The sequence below is a fragment of the Callithrix jacchus genome, chromosome 7, assembly GCF_049354715.1.
Source record: "Callithrix jacchus isolate 240 chromosome 7, calJac240_pri, whole genome shotgun sequence".
In the NCBI taxonomy this organism is placed as follows: domain Eukaryota; kingdom Metazoa; phylum Chordata; class Mammalia; order Primates; family Cebidae; genus Callithrix; species Callithrix jacchus.
In genome coordinates, this window is record NC_133508.1 from 68,653,710 (window position 1) to 68,674,332 (window position 20,623).

General features: G+C 42.3%; 1 protein-coding gene, 1 long non-coding RNA gene and 1 pseudogene across 4 annotated transcripts in view; 1 reads left to right on the forward strand and 2 right to left on the reverse strand.

The window, feature by feature from the left end:
- KHDRBS1 (KH RNA binding domain containing, signal transduction associated 1) overlaps positions 1 to 19,984 on the forward strand; it is a 45,314-nt gene extending 25,330 nt beyond the window's left edge. The window contains exons 9-12 of one of the 3 annotated variants that reach the window (XR_004745871.2): positions 2,060 to 2,252; positions 4,862 to 4,921; positions 12,037 to 12,104; positions 18,557 to 19,984. Coding sequence is in view for 1 of the 3 variants with exons in the window: in XM_002750547.5 (XP_002750593.3) it covers positions 2,060 to 2,157 (98 nt within the window). In the remaining 2 variants the exon portion in view is untranslated. Of the gene's footprint in view, positions 1 to 2,059; positions 3,406 to 4,861; positions 4,922 to 12,036; positions 12,105 to 18,556 lie in introns of those variants that run through there. The other 2 variants (XR_621669.3, XM_002750547.5) reach the window with 2 other exon arrangements.
- LOC100385714 (ribosomal protein L37 pseudogene) lies at positions 6,288 to 6,673 on the reverse strand (annotated as a pseudogene).
- On the reverse strand, positions 10,191 to 13,932 carry LOC144576965 (uncharacterized). The gene is made up of 3 exons (XR_013519906.1): positions 13,803 to 13,932; positions 12,028 to 12,138; positions 10,191 to 10,327 (listed from the first exon to the last, which is right to left on the reverse strand). It is a non-coding gene; the product is annotated as an uncharacterized LOC144576965 (long non-coding RNA).
- Positions 19,985 to 20,623: the final 639 nt, after the last annotated feature.

Consider the following 20,623-nt stretch of genomic DNA (forward strand, 5'->3'; position numbering starts at 1 on the left):
CGATCCCAAGAGAGCTATGGAGGCTGCAGTAGCAGCAGGACCAGGCTGCCTTCCCTGAGGTTTGGTTAAAAACACATTGCTCAAGTGTGTCCTCAACAGCCAGTGATGGCCCTGTGTTAATAGGCCTCAGTGGGAATACCATATGGCAGTGGATGCAGCAAGAGCTACCTTTTCAGTGTGAGGTATTTTCAGCATATCTGAGGGACCTCCAGAGAATGCTTGGCAGGGGCTCAGCAATTGACAATTCATGTTGAGATACTTGGTTGACAGTCTCCTCTTATCCCTAGTTGAAAGAGACGAGTTTCTTTGGGCCTCCCAGAGACAGACAAACTGAGCCCAACTCAGCACAGTATGAAGTAGCCAATCAGCTTCTTGCCCAAGGAAACTGTTATTACCAGTTTTAGTGAAATGGCAGTGGACAGTTGCCAGTCACTAACACTGCTTTCCTCTGCTCATATACCACTATTTAGATGGGCAGTGTGATTGCACCCAAGTATTTCCTGCCATCATTGAGGCAGTACAGGTGGGGCCTCTGTATGTGTTTGACTAATTGCATTTCTGTTTTGCTAGAGAAAAGACCAAACTGAAAGGGGCAGGCTTCTCTTTGTGCCCCTGGTATGATGTTGCCACAGTTAATCTGTTCTGATCTTTGCTTTGATTAACAGAAAAATAAACTGTCCAGGATAATCTGTATACTTCAGGAAAAGAAGAAAAACTGTCTTGTTGATACCCAGAAGCCACTTGGAAAGTGATGGAAATGTGTGTTATACTAGGGCTTTAATTAGGTTTCTGTGTGACTTTAGATCTATACAGGAGTTTGAGGCCAATAGTGATAGAGCCAGATATTTGTGAATATAGGCAGCTGGAAAAATACTTCAGGAATGAACTGGTGTGTGTAAGGTGTGGGAAGAATAAGTTTAAGCACAGTTTGTTTTCATAAGAGGTCACCTCTAGAAATACGTGATCATATCCCTAAGGCTTTTCTCTGTCACAAAGAGAACCATTTGAAGATGTGGTCTGGATTCTCTCAACTGTTGACTTAAGAAAAGAGATAAGGTTAGGAGATACTAAGAAACCACTAAGAAAAAATTTTAAAAATAAAAAGAAAACAGATCCTGATCTGTATTATCTTTCGTTTTGTTTTGTTTTGTCTTGAAATGGAGTCTGGATCTGTTGCTTAGGCTATAGTGCAGTGGCACAGTCTCAGGTCACTGCAACCTCCACCTCCCGCATTCAAGCGATGCCTCCTAAGTATCTGGGATTACAATACAAGCATGCCACCATGCCTGGCTAATTTTTGTGTTTTTAGTAGATACGGAGTTTCACCATGTAGGCCAGGCTGGTCTCAAATTCCTGACCTCGTGATCCACTCGCCTCTGCCTCCCAAAGTGCTGGGATTACAGGCATGAGCCACCTTGCCCGGCCTTGGAATTATTTTAAACAGTGCTGTCAGTGCAACATTTGATTGCACACCCCTCTACCAGAGAGAGCACTGTCAGCTCTGCTGGTGGAGAACCTCATGAAAAGTGGCCCTTGCTTTTCCCAGAGAGCCAGAGGATACTTGTCCATGAGGAAACATGACTTGCTGTTGCGTGGAAGTGGGGCTGGCTGCCTGCTTCCAATCTGAAAGACTTCCAGAAGTTTTCCTACCTTACCTGAGGCTGCCTGCCATATTGTTTTGGGAACTGGAAAGACCACTGTAGACTCACTAAGATTAATGACTTCCTCACTATCTCAAGCAAGGTGTTGGGTATCACCAGGTTTGGGGACTAGAGTATAGATCATGTTTGTCTATGAAGAACCTCATTGTGGGAGATTACTCCAGAGTCAGTGGCAACCCTTTTGGATTTGTTCCCTTCTGTCCTTCCACTCAAAACTGAAAATTTGCCTAGGCTGTCCAACAGGGTCAAATCCAGTAGAGAGCAAGGAACACCAGGGGAAGTGTCAAGACGTTAGAAGAAAAGCAGTGTTTTTGGTGATCTTTACTATGTGACCTATTCCCACTCATCCCTAAGTGCTGTTGGAACATGGTTATAAACTGTCTTTGTTTTCCCCACAGGCCAGGACGACTGGAATGGGACCAGGCCATCACTGAAGGCCCCTCCAGCTAGGCCAGTGAAGGGAGCATACAGAGAGCACCCATATGGACGTTATTAAAAACAAACATGAGGGGAAAATATCAATTATGAGCAAAGTTGTTACTGATTTCTTGTATCTCCCAGGATTCCTGTTGCTTTACCCACAACAGACAAGTAATTGTCTAAGTGTTTTTCTTCGTGATCCCCTTCTTCTCCCCACCTTATTCCATTCTTAACTCTGCATTCTGGCTTCTGTATGTAGTATTTTTAAATGAGTTAAAATAGATTTAGGAATATTGAATTAATTTTTTAAGTGTGTAGATGCTTTTTTCTTTGTTGTTTAAATATAAACAGAAGTGTACCTTTTATAATAAAAAAAAGAAGTTGAGTAAAAAAAAACACACACAAACCTGTTAGTTTCAAAAGTGACATTGCTTGCTTAAAGGTTCTGAAGTAAAGGCTTGTTAACTTTCTCTTAGTTTTGATTTGAGGCATCCCGTAAAGTTGTAGTTGCAGAATCCCAAACTAGGCTACATTTCAAAATTCAGGGCTGTTTAAGATTTAAAATCACAAACGTTAACGGCAGTAGGCACCACCATGTAAAAGTGAGCTCAGACGTCTCTAAAAAAATGTTTCCTTTATAAAAGCACATGGCGGTTGAATCTTAAGGTTAAATTTTAATATGAAAGATCCTCACAAATTAAATAGTTGATGCAATTTTTAACGTTAATTGATATAAAACAACAACAACAAAATTAGGCTTGTAAAACTGACTTTTTCATTACGTGGGTTTTGAAATCTAGCCCCAGACATACTGTGTTGAGAGATACTTAGGGGTGGGAGTAGGTTTTGAAGAGGTTGACGGTGGTGGGAAGGTAGGCCTCCTAAATTGAGTTTGATGCAGAGCTTTTTAGCCATGAAGAATCTTTCAGTCACAGTACTAATAATTAAAATTTCAGTATTTAAAAAGACGAAGTATTTTGTCCATTTGAGATTCTGCACTCCATGAAAAGCTCACTTGGACGCTGGGGCCAAAAGCTGATGATTTTCTTAAGTTGACAGTTGTCAATATTGAACTGTTCCCAAGATAGTCAAGTATGTCTCAACACTAGCATGATATAAAAAGGGACACTGCAGCTGAATGAAAAAGGAATCAAAATCCACTTTGTACATAAGTTAAAGTCCTAATTGGATTTGTACCGTCCTCCCATTTTGTTCTCGGAAGATTAAATGCTACATGTGTAAGTCTGCCTAAATAGGTAGCTTAAACTTATGTCAAAATGTCTGCAGCAGTTTGTCAATAAAGTTTAGTCCTTTTTTAATCAAAGTAAATGTGATGAATTGTCATTTTTTTGGGTGGACCATAAAATAGTTTTCTCTTTCAAATAAACTTAAATTAACTCTAAAGTTAATGGGCTTGTTAAAAGTTGGAAACATTCTTAAAAGTGGTGGGGGGGATTTTATTTTAAGTTTACCAAAAAAAAAGTTGATGGAGTTGTTAAGTTTTAGTTTAAAAATAACCAAAGCTTTTTCACCCCCTGGAAGTTGTTGGAAGCAGTTGTATCCAATCCTATCAAAAATTCTAATTTATGGAGCGTTTTCAACTCAACTGAGCTGAAACTTGGATTGGTTTCTATACATAGGTCTCAGTATTTAAAAGTGTAAGCCAGCCTGGTTTGCACCTTCTGTAGAGCCCCTAGGTGGCTCTAAAGTGTGACACCAAGTAATTTCTGTGAGCTCAGAAGGGGACAGCACCTGCTTAAGACATGACAGTTCAGCCAACTCTGGATGCCCTTGATGATTTCTCTTTCAAACCCAGAAATACTGAAAAATCAGCTGGGCTGGAGCAGGATTTGGCATGATAGGCTGGCTCTGAACCCCCTCCTAAGAGACCAAGAGAGGAAGTGATGGAATTGGTTGGTCCCATTTCTACTCTATGCTGATTCTCAGGGTTCTCATGGCTTCCCTCTTAGAGCCACCTAAACTGCTCGGGGGTGAAAAATCCTCTTGTATTGAAGTGCCAAGCTGCCTGCAGCAGTGCATGATGGACATTTTTTTTTCTTTTTAAAACACACCAACAAAAAAATGTATTTGTAGATTGTGATAAAGTGTAAATAACTGAATTTTCAACCATGGTTTGAAGTCAGCTTTCAGGGCATTATGTCTTGTTTTGATGAAAAGAGATCACTCTATACCCCCCTTTTTAAAGGAAAATTATCGCAAGAGAATCAGGATGTGTAAAGCTAACATGCATCGCAAAAAACCAAAGGTAACCTAAATGTCTGATTTTAATAGCACATATTTCTCTTTTACATAAACTGTGACAGCAACTTGCATAAACAATTCTTTAGCTGTTAATTTTAATGTTAAAACTTTGCAAAACTTGTTTAATTAAAAATAGCTGTAAAAAGAAAAACCATATGTTGCCGCATAAATTAGCCATAACTCTTAATAATCCTGCCCATCACAAGTGAACTGTAATGTAACCTGGGCACAAAGTCTGACATCTTAAATGACACATTGTAAAATTTCAATGACTGTAGATTAGACCTCCTGCTGCACCCCAAAGTAAAGCTTTCTGCTCAGCTATTTAAAAATGTGTAAGGATGAGTCCCTGTAGGTCCCCATATTGATATTCACAATGAAACTTTACTTAAAAATTTCTTAAAAGTTGCATGTTTCTCCTGTAATGTGTAAACTGCATGCAGGATCTCTATCTTTTATTTTTTATGTCTTTAAAAATTCCTCTTCAAAAGACTGATCTGTTATTTCTCCATTTTCAGGTGATTGAAACCTCCTGAGGCATTTCCTGGACTAGAATGGGTAGTGAAGACCCATGTCAGGTATGTTAAGGTGGCTTTCTATTAAGGATCATGGGCCTTGTACCATAACTGTAAAACAGTTATGCCAGGAGGTGGCCTATAAGATGGTCAATGGATTAATCTTTTTTGTGGTCATTTGTACTTTATTTACAACATGACCACACTTAAATGTCCATACTGAATTTACTTCTAATGGTTGATAAGGTCAGTCAGTATCAGCTTAGATCTGTTGAATCTCACTCTATTTATCCTGTTAATAACCTAATGAGGCGGTGTTCCACTTGGAGTTCATTGGTTGCAAGCAACAAAATGGCTAATGTAAGTAAAAGAAACTTTATTAGAAAGATGTTAGGAACTCACATTTAGGGTTAAGGCTAGAAAATCTGGCATAAGAACCATAGTAACTGCAGTGAACTGGAACAACAGTGGTAGACCACAGGAACTCTCCTGAAACAAGGACTGGCTCCTTGGGCACAACTCAAAATCTCTGCCTCTACTCAAAATTCAGGTTTTAGAGAGGGAATGTCAGACTGGATTAGCTGAGTCACATGCGTAAGAAGCAACCGATTCCTCACAAGGCAGTTGGGGAGTTATTAGGAAAGGGAAATGAATGCTTGGCAGCCCAGAAGTGTCCAGTAATATCCGTATTTTACAGAAGTAACTTAGACCTAAAGAGTATGACTGGTACTCAAGCTCAAGTTTTGTGTTACCAAAACCTGTCGTCTTAACCCTGTACTGTATTGTCCTTAATCTAGGGAAAGGGTATTTCTTATACTTAGGAGATCCTTCATAGGGAAATTGTGGTAGAGAAGCAAGGACATGGAGCCTAAAGAACACTTTTTCCTAAAGTTTAACTCCCTGGTTTGTGTATTTGGGGGCTGTGACAACAGTGAGCTTTCCTGTTAATTGAAGCCATTAAGTAACTAACTGGCTGGTATTTCTCTCTGTTCTGAGTGAGGTGTTAGGATTAGGATGACATGAAGGAGAAAGGCCTAACTAGGTAAGCCAAAGGCACATAGAACCTTTCACAGTGAAATTTGGTTTCTTGGAATTTTTTTTCTTCCAAACCTGCCTCTCAGTCTCTGAGAGATCTGGAAGCTTTAAGGAGGGGCATGTGTACTGAGCAAGATTCTGGGCACCTGGCAAGTCCTAAGTTTGATATTGGTTACATGAATGACTAGGAAATTAAGAGGGGGGCATCCCTGAATGCAGAGAATTTAGTCTCAACTCTTCCTAGGATAGTCAACAAAAATGGCTTAGAAGTTTGGGGAAACTTTTCATTTGAATTGTGATCTGTGCTTGGAAAGGCAGGTTCTATTGTTTGTGGATCCAGGCCTGCTAGTGGTGTGTTTTCTGTAACATTTTATCACTCACTACCTGAGAACTCTTTTTTTTTTTTTTTTTTGTATTTTTAAAACCAGAATATTTATTGCATGACTAAATCGGTGAAATTCTTAAGATGAACTAGATGCTGCAACAGCTGCCCTCTTGGGTTTAGGTGTTGTTCCTTTACGGAATCCATGCCTGAATCTGCGGTATACAATTTTTAGATGCCTCATTCGACCAGTCCCAGTAGTATTTCGTCTTTTAGCCTTGGCACTCCAGTTATACTTTCTCTTGCTCTTGGCGGGGTAGCCACATTTGCCGCAGGTCGACTTCTGAAGGTGGTAGGCCTTAGAGCCACAGCGGCGGCACAACGTGTGCGTCTTATTACGACGCTTCCCAAACGATGACGTTCCCTTCGTCATCCTGCTTCTGCGACCGGGACCAGACCTCTTTTTTTTTTTAAGACAGACTCTCACTCTGTTGCCCAGGGTGGAGTGTAGAGATACAATTTTGGCTTACTGCAACCTCTTCCTCCCAGGTTTAAGCAATTCTCATGTGTCAGCCTCCTGAGTAGCTGGGATTATAGGCACATAACACCATGCCTAGCTAATTTTTATGTTTTTAGTAGAGAGAGAGTTTCACCATGTTCAGGCTAGTCTTGAACTCCAGGCTTCAAGTGATCTGCCCACATCAGCTTCCCAAAGTGCTAGGATCACAGGCATGAACCACTGCACCCAGCCCACCTGTGAACTTTTATTACAATTCTGTAAGCTCTAGAGACAGGCAAGATTGGGTATCTGTCCTGGCTCTGCTTCATGTGAGCCTTTGTCACCTTAGTCAGAAACAAAACCTTTAACCCCTTTGCAGTGCCTTATTTATCATCAAATGAAGTTGATGATAATAGCTGACATTTATCCCTATGTGCATCATAATATCCTAACAGAGTTAATAAGTATCTCATTTGGTCCCTTTCTACCTTTGTTTCTATGTTGAGAGAAAATTCACATAGCATAAAATTTATCATTGTAAAGTGTACAATGTGGTAGTTTTTAGTCTATTTATACTGTGCAACCATTCCCATTATTTAATTCCAGAATATTTCCATCACTCTAAAAAGAAATCTTATATCTGCTAGTAGTCACTCGCAACTCTACTGTCTACCCAGCTGTTGGCAGCCACTAATCTTTCTGTTTCTGTGGGTTTGCCTATTCTGAGCATTCCATATAAATGGAATCGTACATGCTTTTTGGAATTGGCTTCTTTGATTTGCATAGTATTTCCAAAGTTCATCCAGGTTATAGCATGTAACATAGTACTTCATACTAGTCATAGGAAACGTTACTTCCAAAACCAGCCCATTTCATTGGAGACAGCTCTAAGTATTCTATCTCTCATTTTGAATGAGACCTGTACCTCAGTAATTTAAATTGACTCTGGTTTGGACCCTGGAAGCAATATCCTTTCAGATATTTGAAGATTATTTTCATTCCTCTGTCTTTCCCATCTCTAAAAATTTTCTTGACTGTACACGGCAGCTCATGCCTGTAATCCCAACACCTGGGGAGGCTGAGGTGGGAGGATCACTTGAGACCAGGAGTTCAAGACCATCCTGGGCAACATAGCAGACTGTCTCTACAAAAAGTAAAAAAATTAGCTGGGCATGATGGCTTGTGCCTCTATCCTAGCTACTCAGGAGGCAGAGGCAGGAGGATCACTTGAGTCTAGGAATTTCAGGTTACAGTAATTTATGATCACAACACTGCACTCCAGCCTGGGTAGAAATTTTTCGTTCGACTTGCAAGATCTGATTTTCAAGAGAAACTAGAAATATGGATTGTATATACAGTAATTTGATATTTCCTCAGATTTATTTTTCTTCCTCAAATCGTGGAGTTGCTCAGCTTTAAAAAATACTATTGGTCCCAATAATATATATTTGCTGCATCCCAAATGTGGCTTTCAGCCTACCAGTTTGCAGCCTCTGGTTAGCTTCTGTTAGTATAAATTTAAAGGGCATGTTAGCATTTTTAAGTGATTCTTGTTGGGCAGACTTAACTGTCCTAGTTGCAAAGAAGTCTAGAGTTTTGGGGAAGATTTCCCATAACAACTTTATTGAGATACAATTCATATACCACACTGTTCTCTCACTTTATTAAAGTGTACATACAATTCAGTGGGTTTTAGTATATACACAGAGTCATTCAGTCATCACTACAGTCCATTTGAAATTATCATCCAAAAAGGAAACAAACCCCATGCCTTTTGTCTGTCTCTTACCAATCTACTCCTGCCCTAAGCTGCTACTCTGCTTCTGTCTCTGTAGACTTGGCTGTTGTGGACACGCACTAAAGATGACAAGGGTTTAGCCTCCAGAAGGCTAAGTCCAAGGGTTTAGCCAGTCACAAAAGACCACTTACTGCATGCAAATGAAATCATACAGTAAGTGGTCTTTTGTGACTGGCTTCTCTTCACTTAGCATAATGTTCTCAAAGTGCATGCATGTTGTAGCATGTGTTAGTACTTTGTTCTTTTTTTAACTGTCAAATGTGATTTCATTGTATGCATATGCTACATTTCATTTATTCATCTATTGACAGGCATTTGGATTGTTTCTTCTTGGCTATTATGAATTATCCCAAAGTGCTGGGATTACAGGCGTGAGCCACCGTGCCCAGCCCAAATTCATTTCTTTTACATGTGGATATCCAGTTATTCCAGCACGATTTGTTGAAAAGACTATTCTTCCTTCATTGAATGGTCTTGTCACCCTTTTCAAAAATCAGTTGACCACAGATGTATGTATATAGGTCTACTGCCTTTTGAAGTAGTTATTACTTAAAGTAGTTAATATAATTTCTGGCAGTAGCTGTTCAGTAATAAGAGCTGATCAGATTATTTTTACATCACTGAGAATTTGTAAGTGATGGAGCTAGGATTTGATCTCAGGTATGGGTGACTACAAAGCATGTTTTTTTTTTTTTTTTGAGACAGAGTTTTGCTCGTTACCCAAGCTGGAGTGCAGTGGCCCAATCTCGGCTCACCACAACCTCTGTCTCCTAGGTTCAAGCAATTCTCCTGCCTCAGCCTCCCGAGTGGGAGTACAGGCATGCGCCACCATGCCCAGCTAATTTTTGTATTTTTAGTAGAGACAGGGTTTCACCTTGTTGACCAGGATGGTCTCGATCGCTTGACCTCATGATCCACCCGCCTCGGCCTCCCAAAGTGCTGGGATTATAGGCATGAGCCACCCCGCCTGGCCTAAAGCATGTTTTTATCTTCTGTATTATACTCCAGGCTGCTAAAGTGGGAATGAGGCTGTTCTAGCTGCCATCTTGGGTCATAGGTGGTTTTCCAGAAGCTCAGAGGCTGCACTCCAGCATGCCCATCTCCTACCATCAACTTCCTCTCTTCCTAGCTCGCTCTTCTTCCACCACAGTTTCCATAGAGTCACCAGGGTGGGTGCTTGTCCTGACAGTTACTACTGAGGGAATATTCTGACCTTTCCTTACCTACGGATACAGGCTCAGGGTTTGTCCCATGTTTGCAGTCTTCCACCAAATCCCACCTCCTGTCCCAGGCTAAGAATGAAGTTAGAGAGGCATTAACACCGTCTAGGAGTTTGTGGCCACCAAATATCTTTTCTAGATTAGAGTGTGTTAGGCAACACATGTGCTCACTGTCTTCTGATATGTTCCTATACTTTGTATGACCTTACAGAGACTGCTGTTTGCGGCAGTGCTACTAGTAAGTAGTCGTTTTCATTTTTTTTCTTCATTTTATTCTCAATCTATCCCATCCACTGATTTTGACCACATTTAAAAGAAGAGGAAAGTGAGATGGGGAAAATAGGCAGCTTTGCTTGGCTAAGGGAGAAGAGCTCAATTTGAATGCCTACTATGTATCCCTAATTTTATGGATTAGGCAACTAATACTAGAAGAGGTGAGTTAACTTACCATGGTTGCATAGCAAGTTATGACAGGGTGCATAACAAAATTTTTTTACAGCAAAGTCCATTCTCTGTGCTGAAAGCTTGCTGATTCTATAATTCCAAATTTCACTGAACCTAAGAGACTGCTTATTGTAAATTGTATCTTGAAGTGCTATAAAGAAAGAAAAAAAAAAGCTGTCAATTAAGCTGACATAGTGGTTTCTTTACACATCGAATACAAGATTCATTCTGAAAAAAAAAGTCATAGTTATTACTGTATTTTGTGAACTCAGACATGTATTGAGTATTTATTCTGTGCCATGTAGTTTTCTCCACCAGTGAGGTAGATGTTATTATCCTATTTTTACACATGATGAAACAGAGACCAGAAAATTTTAAACAGGCCAGGCATGGTGGCTCACCCCTGAAACTCCAAGGCTAGAGGATCACTTGAGGCCAGGGGTTTAGGACCAGCCTGGGCAACATAGTGAGACTCCCATCTCTACAAAAAAAGGAGAAAAAAAAGCCAGTTGTGGTGCACACCTGTAGTCCCAGCTACGCAAGGGGCTGAGTCAGGAAGATCACTTGACCCCAAGAGGTCACGGCTGCAGTGAGCTGTGATCACATCACTGTACTCCAGCTTGGGTGACAGTGAGACACTCTCAAAAAATAATGTATCTATAAAATAATAAATTAAAAAATAGTTAAAATAGTGTATCATCATGTTCTCTTGCTGAACTGAATACCAGGGAGCCTGGAGAAGCTGCCTGAGAAAGGCTTAGGGAATGCCAGAGAAAAGGGACAGGTAGCATTTAAGTTACATCTTAAATGATAACCAAGAATTTGCCAGGCAGACAAATGGATAGCTTAGCACAATAATACTTTATTATGGCTTTAAGCAGACTAATTTAATTAATTAATTAATTAGAGGTGATGTCTTGCTTTGCCACCCAGGCTGGAGTGTGATCATAGCTCACTGCAGCCTCCTGGGCTCAAGCTGTCTTCCTGCCTCAACCTTCCAGGTAGCTAGGACTATAGGCATGGGCCACCATGCCTACTTGACTTTATTTTTTTTTATAGAAACAGAGTCTCTATGTTGCCCAAGCTGGATTCAAACTCCTGGCCCCAAGCATCCTCCCAGAGTGGTGGGAATTACAAGTGTAAGCCACCATACCCTGCTGAAGCAGACTACTTTCAAATTCTGCCTCAGTTTCAAGTCTCAATTTCACTATTTATAAAATGGGGATAATATTTACTTCATGACATTGTTAGGAAGATCGAGTGAGCTAATGCATATAAAACATTGAACAGGCCAGGTGCCATGGCTCATGCCTGTAATCCCAGCATTTTGGAAAGCCAAGGCAGGTGGATCACCTGAGGTTGGGAGTTCAAGATCAGCCTGACCAACATGGAAAAACCCAGTTTCTACTAAAAATACAAAAAATTTGGTGGTGTGGTGGTGCATGGCTATAATCCCAGCTACTCGGGAGGGGGAGGTTGCAGTGAGCCAAGATCATGCCATCGCATGCAACAAGAGCAAAACTGTCTCAAAAAAAAAAAAAAATCAACATGACAGTTAGTAAGCACTCAAATATTAGCTATAAATAGAGATTGGAAGAATAAGTTAGTGTTGATTTTGGAAGCTAGGCATTAGTCAAGGCATTTGGACTTTATTCTAAAGTTTGAGCTATTTAATGCCTTCAGCATGAGAGTGACTTATGTGTTTACCATTGTGCTGGCAAGGTACGGATAATGAGGGAAGAAAGCCTTCTATAAAGTGGCACTACTACTTTGTGGGAGAATGAAGGGGATATTCTCTCCCCTTGTTATCCTCCTGCCTTGCCTCCTTCCTGAAGGCCTTTTAATTCCTACCTTTTTCAGAAAGAGACTCATCTCTCCTGTCTGGTACTTGGGTTGAGGATGAGATGTCTGGACTGCCCTGTGTTAAGGTAATGTCCTCATGTCATACTCCTTTCACCCACCCTGTGAAATGGAAAACAAAATTCTTGAGTGTTCACTAATAGAAATTTTGCTCTTGGCTGGGCTCGGTGGCTCACACCTGTAATCCCAGCACTTTGGGAGGGCGAGGCAGGTAGGTCATGATGTCAGGAGTTCGAGACCAGCCTGACCAACATGGTGAGACCGTGTCTCTACTAAAAATGCAAAAATTAGCCAGGCATGGTGGCACATACCTATAATCACAACTACTCAAGAGGCAGACGCAGGAGAATCACTTGAACCCAGGAGGCAGAGGTTGCAGTGAGTCGAGGTTGTGCCATTGCACTCCAGCCTGGGTAACAGAGCAAGACACTTGTCTCCCAAAAAAAAAAAAAAAACAAACTTTGCTCTTAAGGGATTGTTAAGCAAGGCTTTGCTTCACCACTAGAAGTCCTCAGTGGATGAGGTCCCTGCCTCCATTTTAAGCTCTTAAATTACATGCTAACTCTGTGCTGGGAGTATCATATACAGCAAGCTTGTCCATCCTATGGCCAGGACAGCTTTGAATATTTTCCCAACACAAATTCATAAACTTTCTTAAAACATTATGAGATTTTTCTGCCATTTTTTTTTAAGCTCATTATCTGTCGTTAGTGTATCTTACGTGTGGCCCAAGATAGTTCTTCCAATGTGGCCCAGGGAAGCCATAAGATTGGACACACCTGAATTATACAGCATCTCATTTAATCCTCATAAACAACCCTGTGAAGCAGTGATTATCCATGGTATACAAAGTGGTAAATTTATGTCTAGAAGTTAGGATAACCATAGAGTCCAAGAGATGGAGTTTAGACAAGTCTTTCTGCAGTTTAGACAAGTCTTTCTGCTTCTCCTTAGCTGTCTGCTGGTCTCCTCTGATCCTAGGGTGGCCACAAGATCAGCTTAAACTTTAGTTTCTGGATTTGGTGTATAGGACTGGTACCCCTGGCTTGGTTCCTAGATTCCTAAAGTTAAAAAGAGTTGGATCCTGGGCTGAGCACGGTGGCTCACATCTGTAATCCATTTGGGAGGCTGAGATGGGTAGATCCCAAGGTCAGGAGTTTAAGACCATCCTGGTCAACATGGTGAAACCCTGTCTCTGCTAAAAATACAAAAATTAGCCAGTCATGGTGGCGGCCATTTGTAATCCCAGCTACTCAGGAGGCTGAGGCATAAAAATTGCCTGAACCCAGAGGGCAGAGGTTGCAGTGAGCCGAGTTCCTGCCATTGCACTCTAGCCTGGGTGACAAGAATAAGACTCAGTCTCAAAAAAAAAGACTTGGATCCTTATGAGCCCTCCCCTCTTCTCTTCAGACCCACATGTACCTCCAGCTCCCCAGATTAATAGTCGTTGCATGTTTAAAACTAGCAAGCATCTGATGAATATTTAATAGCAGTGAGCAGACAGGCTGGAAACAGCTGTCTGAGACAGCAGCTGCTGGAGGGGAGGGGAGGAAGTGTACTGCACTGCCTTAACTACCCGTTCTTTTGTTTCCTGGCCTAGAAAATTGGCCTGGCTCTTCAAGGCCTCTTAGGAGCACAAGCCTGTGGTGGGCACTGCACCCTAATTCTATTGTAGCCTGATTGCTGCCCTGGGCTCCCAAGGAGGCTACATTCAAGCAGGAGACTCAACCCTTTTGGGGAGTTAATGGGCAATAATGCTCACTGACCTGTAGAATCCATTTTCCAGTCCCAGGGCTGGAGGTCTTCTACTCTGTTGTCTTCTGGCTCTGAAGCTGAGGATGCAGTCTCATCTAGTGTTCTGCAAACTGCAGCTCTCTCTGCTTTTTGTTTGTTTTGAATGTACTTTCTGCTTTTGTATACAGCTCTCTTTTCTAAAAGGAGAGAGACATGTATCTGAAAGGAATGTGAATTTCATAGCTGTGCTGCTGAGGTTTAGCTTCTTGGCATTCCTTAATAACAGATTCAAACTAGCCTCTCAGCTGTAAGTGTACCTCTCATTGCTAGCCTGTACTGTGGTCATTGTCTTTGCATCTCAGCCAGGGAATGGGCAGATGGGAATACTCATGTATACAAGCTAACCCCATGCTTCCTTAGACCTTGGGGAGCATCTTGCTTTAAGCAGGCCTTGCCACTTCCAGGGCATATTTGGTCGGGGGGTTGTCAAGAGACTCCTGAAAAGACAGATTATTTGAGATGTTTCTAGATAGAGTATGAGGCCCAGCCAATCTGTCAACCCAGATTAATAAGCTAAATAAGGCACAATGCCAGAAATTTGGGTGCTATTTCTGATCTATATTGCATTAAGATGCCAGAATTGGCCGTTCCCTTGTCAACCTCTGGTGCCCACCTTAGGGTAGCCAGTCTCTTTCTTCTAGGCACTGTGATGTGTGTGTGAAAACTTGAGATAGAAGAGTTTGGGCTCAGATACTGGGCTAATTATTCCCAGGGATCTTCTAAGTCCAGCAGCCTTCATGGTTCCTATTCATTGCCTAGCTTTAGGTATAAGATAGTTGCTCCTCATCTCTCAGGCTCTCTGGCGTTGAAATGTAGCAAACAAATTCTGCATCTGCCTTTGAGAAACAGAAATACCTTATGTTCTGATGTGATTCTTTATAAGCGTCTCTCCAGAAATCAGTACAAAATATCTCCTTTCATTCTTTTTTAAAATACGTTCACTATTTATTGTATACTAGAACACCTACTATATCCTAGACACTGGGGATCCAGTGGCTGGTGAACAATATAAAATGGTCCCTGGCTTCTTGGAGCTTATGGTCTATTTGTAGAAACAGACACTGAACAGATAAGCTCAAGTAACATAAAAAATTTGAATTGTGTAAAGTTTTATAAAGAAAAGAACAGGGTGCTATGAGGGTATGCAACCTAATAGTGTGGTTTTCCTTGAGGAAATGATGTTTAAGTTAACATCTAAAGGAAGACTTAGCTAGGCAGAGGGCTTGGGGAAAGGACATAGAGTAGCACATTATAGGCAGAGGATAGGACTGAAGTAGGTTGAAGGCCAGGTAAGAACCTGGACCTTATTTATTTTTATTTTTGAGATAGGGTCTTGTTTTGTCATCCAGACTGGAGCACAATATCAAGAAGATGGCTTGGCCACGCACTGTGGCTCATGCCTATAATCCCAGCAATTTGGGATGCCAGGGCGGGGAGATCCCAAGGTTAAGAGATCAAGACTATCCTGGCCAACATGGTGAAACCCCGTCTCTACTAAAAATACAAAAAATTAGCTGGGCATGGTGGCGCATGCCTGTAGTCCCAGCTACTCGGGAGGCTGAGGCAGGAGAATTGCCTGAACCCAGGAGGCGGAGGTTGCGGTGAGCCGAGATCACACCATTGCACTCCAGCCTGGGTAGCGAGAGCGAAACTCTGTTTCAAAAAAAAAAAAATTAGCTGGGCATGGTGTTATTCACCTGTAGACCCAGCTACTCAGGAAGCTGAGGCAGGAAAATTACTTGAACCCGGGAGGCAGAGGTTGTGGTGAGCCAAGATAGCACCACTGCAATCCAGCCTGGCAACAGAGTGAAACTCCCGTGTCAAAAAAAAAAAAAGATGGTTCATTATACCCTTGACTTCCCAGGCTCAAGAGATCTTCCACCTCAGTCTCCCAAGTAACTGGGACTATAGGCAGGTTGCTAATTTTTTCTATTTTTTGTAGAGACAAGATCTCACTCTGTTGCCTAGGCTGGTTTCAAACTCCTGGGCAAAATTGATCCTCCTGTGTTAACCTCCCAAAGTGTTTGGGATTATAGATGTGAGCCACCATGCCTAGCTCGGCCTTAATATTTTTTTTTTTTTTTTCTTAAGAGATGGGACCTCACTCTGACACCCAGGGTGGAGTGCAATGGTGTGATCATAGCTCACTGCAGCCTCTACCTCCTGGCCTCAAGCCATCCTCTCACCTCAGTCTCCAGAGCAGCTGGGACTGTAGGCATGTGCCACCATGCCCAACTAATTTTTTAATTTTTTGTAGAGGCAGGGTATCACTGTGCTGCCCAGGCTGGTCTTGAACTTCTGGCCTCAAGCAGTCCTCCTACCTCGGCATCCAAAAGTTCTAGGATTATAGGTATGACAGCCACTGCACCTGGCTTTTTTTTTTTTTTTAAGATGGAGTTTTGCTTTTGTTGTCTAGGCTGGACTGCAATGGCTCAATCTCGGTTTACCACATCCTCCACCTCTTGGGTTCAAGCGATTCTCCTGCCTCCGTCTCTGAGTAGCTGGGACTACAGGCATGCGCCACCATGCCCAGCTAATTTTGTAATTTTAGTGAAGAAAGGGTTTCTCCATCTTGGTCAGGCTAGTGTCAAACTTCTGACCTCAGATGACCCGCCCGTCTTGGTCTCCCAAAGTGCTGGGATTACAGGCATGAACCATCACACCTGGCCTCTGGCTGACCTTAAAAAGCAAAGTTTCTTCATGCTAAGAACTATCAGGATAAAAAAAAAAAGCAAAGTTTCATAGAGTTTTGGTTTCTGATTAATAGGGCAGGTGAAAGGAATAGGATATGAGGAAATTCTCTTAACAAATGGCTGTCTTAAAAAAAATGGCAGTCTTGACGTCCTACTTACTGAAGACAACTGAATAGGAGGAGGGGGGTGTGCAAAATGAAATTATTCAATGTCTGATTTGGAGAATGGTTATGGAGATCTGTTAGGAAACTTGCTAGTCTAGACAAGAAATAAGAAAGGTCTAGCTGGGCGTGGTAGCATGCACCTGTAATCCCAGCTAATTCGGAAGGCAAAAGCAGAAAGATTGCTTGAGCCCAGGAGGCAGAGGTTGCAGTGAGCCGAGATTGTGCCACTGCACTGCTGCCTGAGTGTCAGAGTGAGACTGTCTCAGCAATAACAAAAAAGGTCTATAGTAGAGTAATACTGAAAATGTAGAGAAGTAAATGAATTCAAGAATTTTGGCCAGGAGCGTGGTTCATGCCTGTAATCCTAGCACTTTGGGAGACTGAGGCAGGCAGATCACCTGAGGTCAGGAGTTTATAACCAGCCCAGCCAACATGGTGAAGCCCCTTCTCTACTAAAAATACAAACATAGCCAGGCATGGTGGCACATGCCTGTAATCCCAGCTACTTGGGAGGCTGAGGCAGGAGAATCACTGGAACTGAGGAGGCGGAGGGTGTAGTGAACCAGGATTGCGCCACTGTACTCCAGCCTGAACAAGAGTGATACTCCATCTGAGAAAAAAGAACTTTCAGCCAGGCTTGGTGGCTCATGCCTGTAATCTCAGAACTTTGGAAGGCCGAGGCAGGTGGATTACCTGTCATGAGACCAGCCTGGCCAACATGGTGAAACAACTAGCTCTACTAAAAATACAAAAATTAGCGGGCACGGTGGCAGGCTCCTGTAATCCTAGCTATTGGGAGAGGCTGAAGCAGGAGAATCACTTGAACCTGGGAGTCAGAGGTTGCAGTGAGCTGAGATGGCACCATTGCACTCCAGCCTGGGTGACAAGAGTGAGACTTTGTCTCAAAAAAAGAAAAAAAACTTTTAGGAAGTAGGATGAACATATTAAGGTTTCAGGTTACTGACTGGAACAACTAGGGGATGGTAGTGCCATTTAAAAGAAAGGAAGCACTGGCCAGGCGTGGTGGCTCACACCTGTAATCCTAGCACTTTGGGAGCCCATTAAGAGGATCATAGAAGTTTGAGAACAGTCTGGGCAACATACAGAGACAAAAATTTAAAACTTAGCCAGGCATGTTGCTGTGTGCCTGTGATCCTACTTAAAGGCTGAGGTTGGAGGATCACTTCAGCCCAGGAGATCAAGGCTGAAGTGAGCCATGTTAGTGCCACTGTACCCTAACCTGAGTGACAAAGCAAGACCCCATCTTTAAAAAAAAAAAGAGCATTGCCATAGGTTTTAGCATGAGATCAAGCTCCTTCCCTGTATCCCAGATTTAAAATATGTCTCCTCTAGTCCACCCTGACTATTTGGTGCTGGGATGAACCGTTCATACATCCATGGCCCTTTGAGCCTAACATTGAGTTACTAATAATAGTGATAAGAAGATGCCTGTTCTGACTTCCATTCTTCCAAAAGACTTTAAAGATTTTTGTTCATCTTTTTCACATCTCTGCGAGAGCAGAAAGCATTTTCCCCTTTGTTTAGCTGGAGGCTCCAAAGCTTGGATAGGCCCCCCACAAAGGTTTTATTGATTCTTCCCTGGATCACTCAGCTGAGGTATGACCAAGGACAGGAGGTACTGGATGTGAGACTGCATTTTCATTACCTGACTGACAACAAAAAGAATTCATAGGCCGTGGACTTCTGTTTTCTACCTATCTGTGTACCCAAGAAACCTGTGTACTGAATGAAACAACTAGAGTTATGCTGTGGGATGGGAAGATTGTAAGGGAAGCAGCCTGGCAAGGTGGGAGGCTGGGAAGCCCCGTTAGGGGAGCTTTCTTAATTTTCTATCTTGTGTCTTTGCAGCTGTCAAAGGACTCCGGAAACCTGGAGAGCTACCTACTGTATAAAGGCTGGCCTGAGGGCATTTGCTGAACACAGAGAAACCCAGGAGAGGAGATCAGCAGTTTTCTTTCACTCCACTTCTTGATCTGTCTGATTTACCCACAGAAAGCCAGTCAGGATCCCTTAAGAGTCTTTAGGCCCAGAATGGAGTCCTCAGGGCTGCAGGGGACTGTGATGCTAACAGTTAAACTGTTCAAGACTTCAAGAGTTGAAGGGACTAATGGTATCCCTAGCATGGCCTCCTAGATCAGAATGAACTGGCACCCCTACTGTGCCATTCACAGTTGTTTGCTTCCCTTTAGCTTCCCATAGTATTGGCTGAAACACCCTACCACCATTTTCTGTTTTCCACCACCACACCTGCCTTATGGGTGTCAGCCTGGGAGTCCTTGAATACTTCCAGAGGGCTCCCAAGAGAGGGTGATCACTGTCTCCTACATAAAAGGCTGAGGAAAGCCAAGTGAGAAGATTCAGTTAATTTGGACAAGTTATTTAACATCTGAACCTGTTTTTCTCTTCCTTACCTTGTCCAAAAAGCTTATGAAGGGTAGAGCTTTTTCTATTCCATCTCTGTACTATATTTCTCCCCAACAAGTATCTACCCCTGAGGAGCTCAATAAAGGTTTGGTCAAGTGATGAATGGTCCCATTCTAGTAGCTTCTATCAGCTTTGGGAGAGAGCCAAAGTGCCCCTGTCTAGCTCCCACTTTCCTTCCAGCTGTACTAGGCCAGCTATTTGTTCTAACATTTTCTCCTGAAGGATTGGAAAGTCAGCCTTTAATAGGCTTCTGGTTTCCTCTGGCCTATTCCTAGGTTGATATATATTCAGCTTCCTGAGAGGCTAGGGACCTCTGATACTGTACTCTTCCCTAATGCCTTCTGGTTATTCTAACAAAGGAACAAGGGGAAGACTGAGTTTGGAGAGAGGAAAGAGCCTGTCTGCATTTTAAGTGTGCCTGGGGCATTCTAGTGAGCTTAGATTCATCCTCAGCAGGAACAGAAGTATAATGGAAAGGGATTCCTTTAAATCAGTTGATTTAAACTGGGCAAACTAATCTCTCAGCCTGTTTCTCTCTTCATTGCTGATTTCTACAAATAAGAGTTAATAATTTACTGATTTCTTAATATGTACCAGGAAAATGAGAAAAATTGAGACTCAAGAGATAAAAAACTTGTCTATGGTTAGAAAAAGACCTATACGATCAGACTTCATGGTCTGTGTTTTTGACCTCTTTGTATTTTTCACAGCCACAAGGGCTTTGAAATATTAAAGTATTATGTTCGGATGAGGGGTTAATCTGTGATGACAGATCATCTAGGTTTACCCAAGACAGTTTCTGGGATATGGGACTTTAAGTGCTAAAACTAGTAAAAGTCAAAGGCCAGCCTCAATGAGTTTGTCACCGTGTGTTTACATTGGATGCTCTGAGTCCAGGACTGACAAGGGAGGAGTTTGGGGTAGGGAATTAAGGAATCAGATTGCATCCTCATCAGACATAAATGGAGGCACAGAACCTGAGTCACTATTAGGTTCCTAGACAGGTACCCTCACTCCACTAGGATTTCTACTTGGGAGCCACAGAATTTTATAGGAAAGCTTATTTACCAGGCTGAAGCCACATAGGTCTGAATTCAAAACCCAGTTCATCACTTGTATATTTCCAGAGCCTGTTTTAACTTTTTTTTTTTTGAGACGGAGTTTCACTCTTGTTACCCAGGCTGGAGTGCAATGGCACGATCTCGGCTCACCGCAACCTCCGCCTCCTGGGTTCAGGCAGTTCTCCTGCCTCAGCCTCCTGAGTAGCTGGGATTACAGGCACACACCACCATGCCCAGCTAATTTTTTGTATTTTTAGTAGAGACGGGGTTTCACCATGTTGACCAGGATGGTCTCGATCTCTTGACCTCGTGATCCACCACCTGCCTCGGCCTCCCAAAGTGCTGGGATTACAGGCTTGAGCCACCGCGCCCAGCCAACATCTGTTTTAACTTTTTTTTTTTTTTTTTTTTTTTTTGCTTCTTGCTTTAA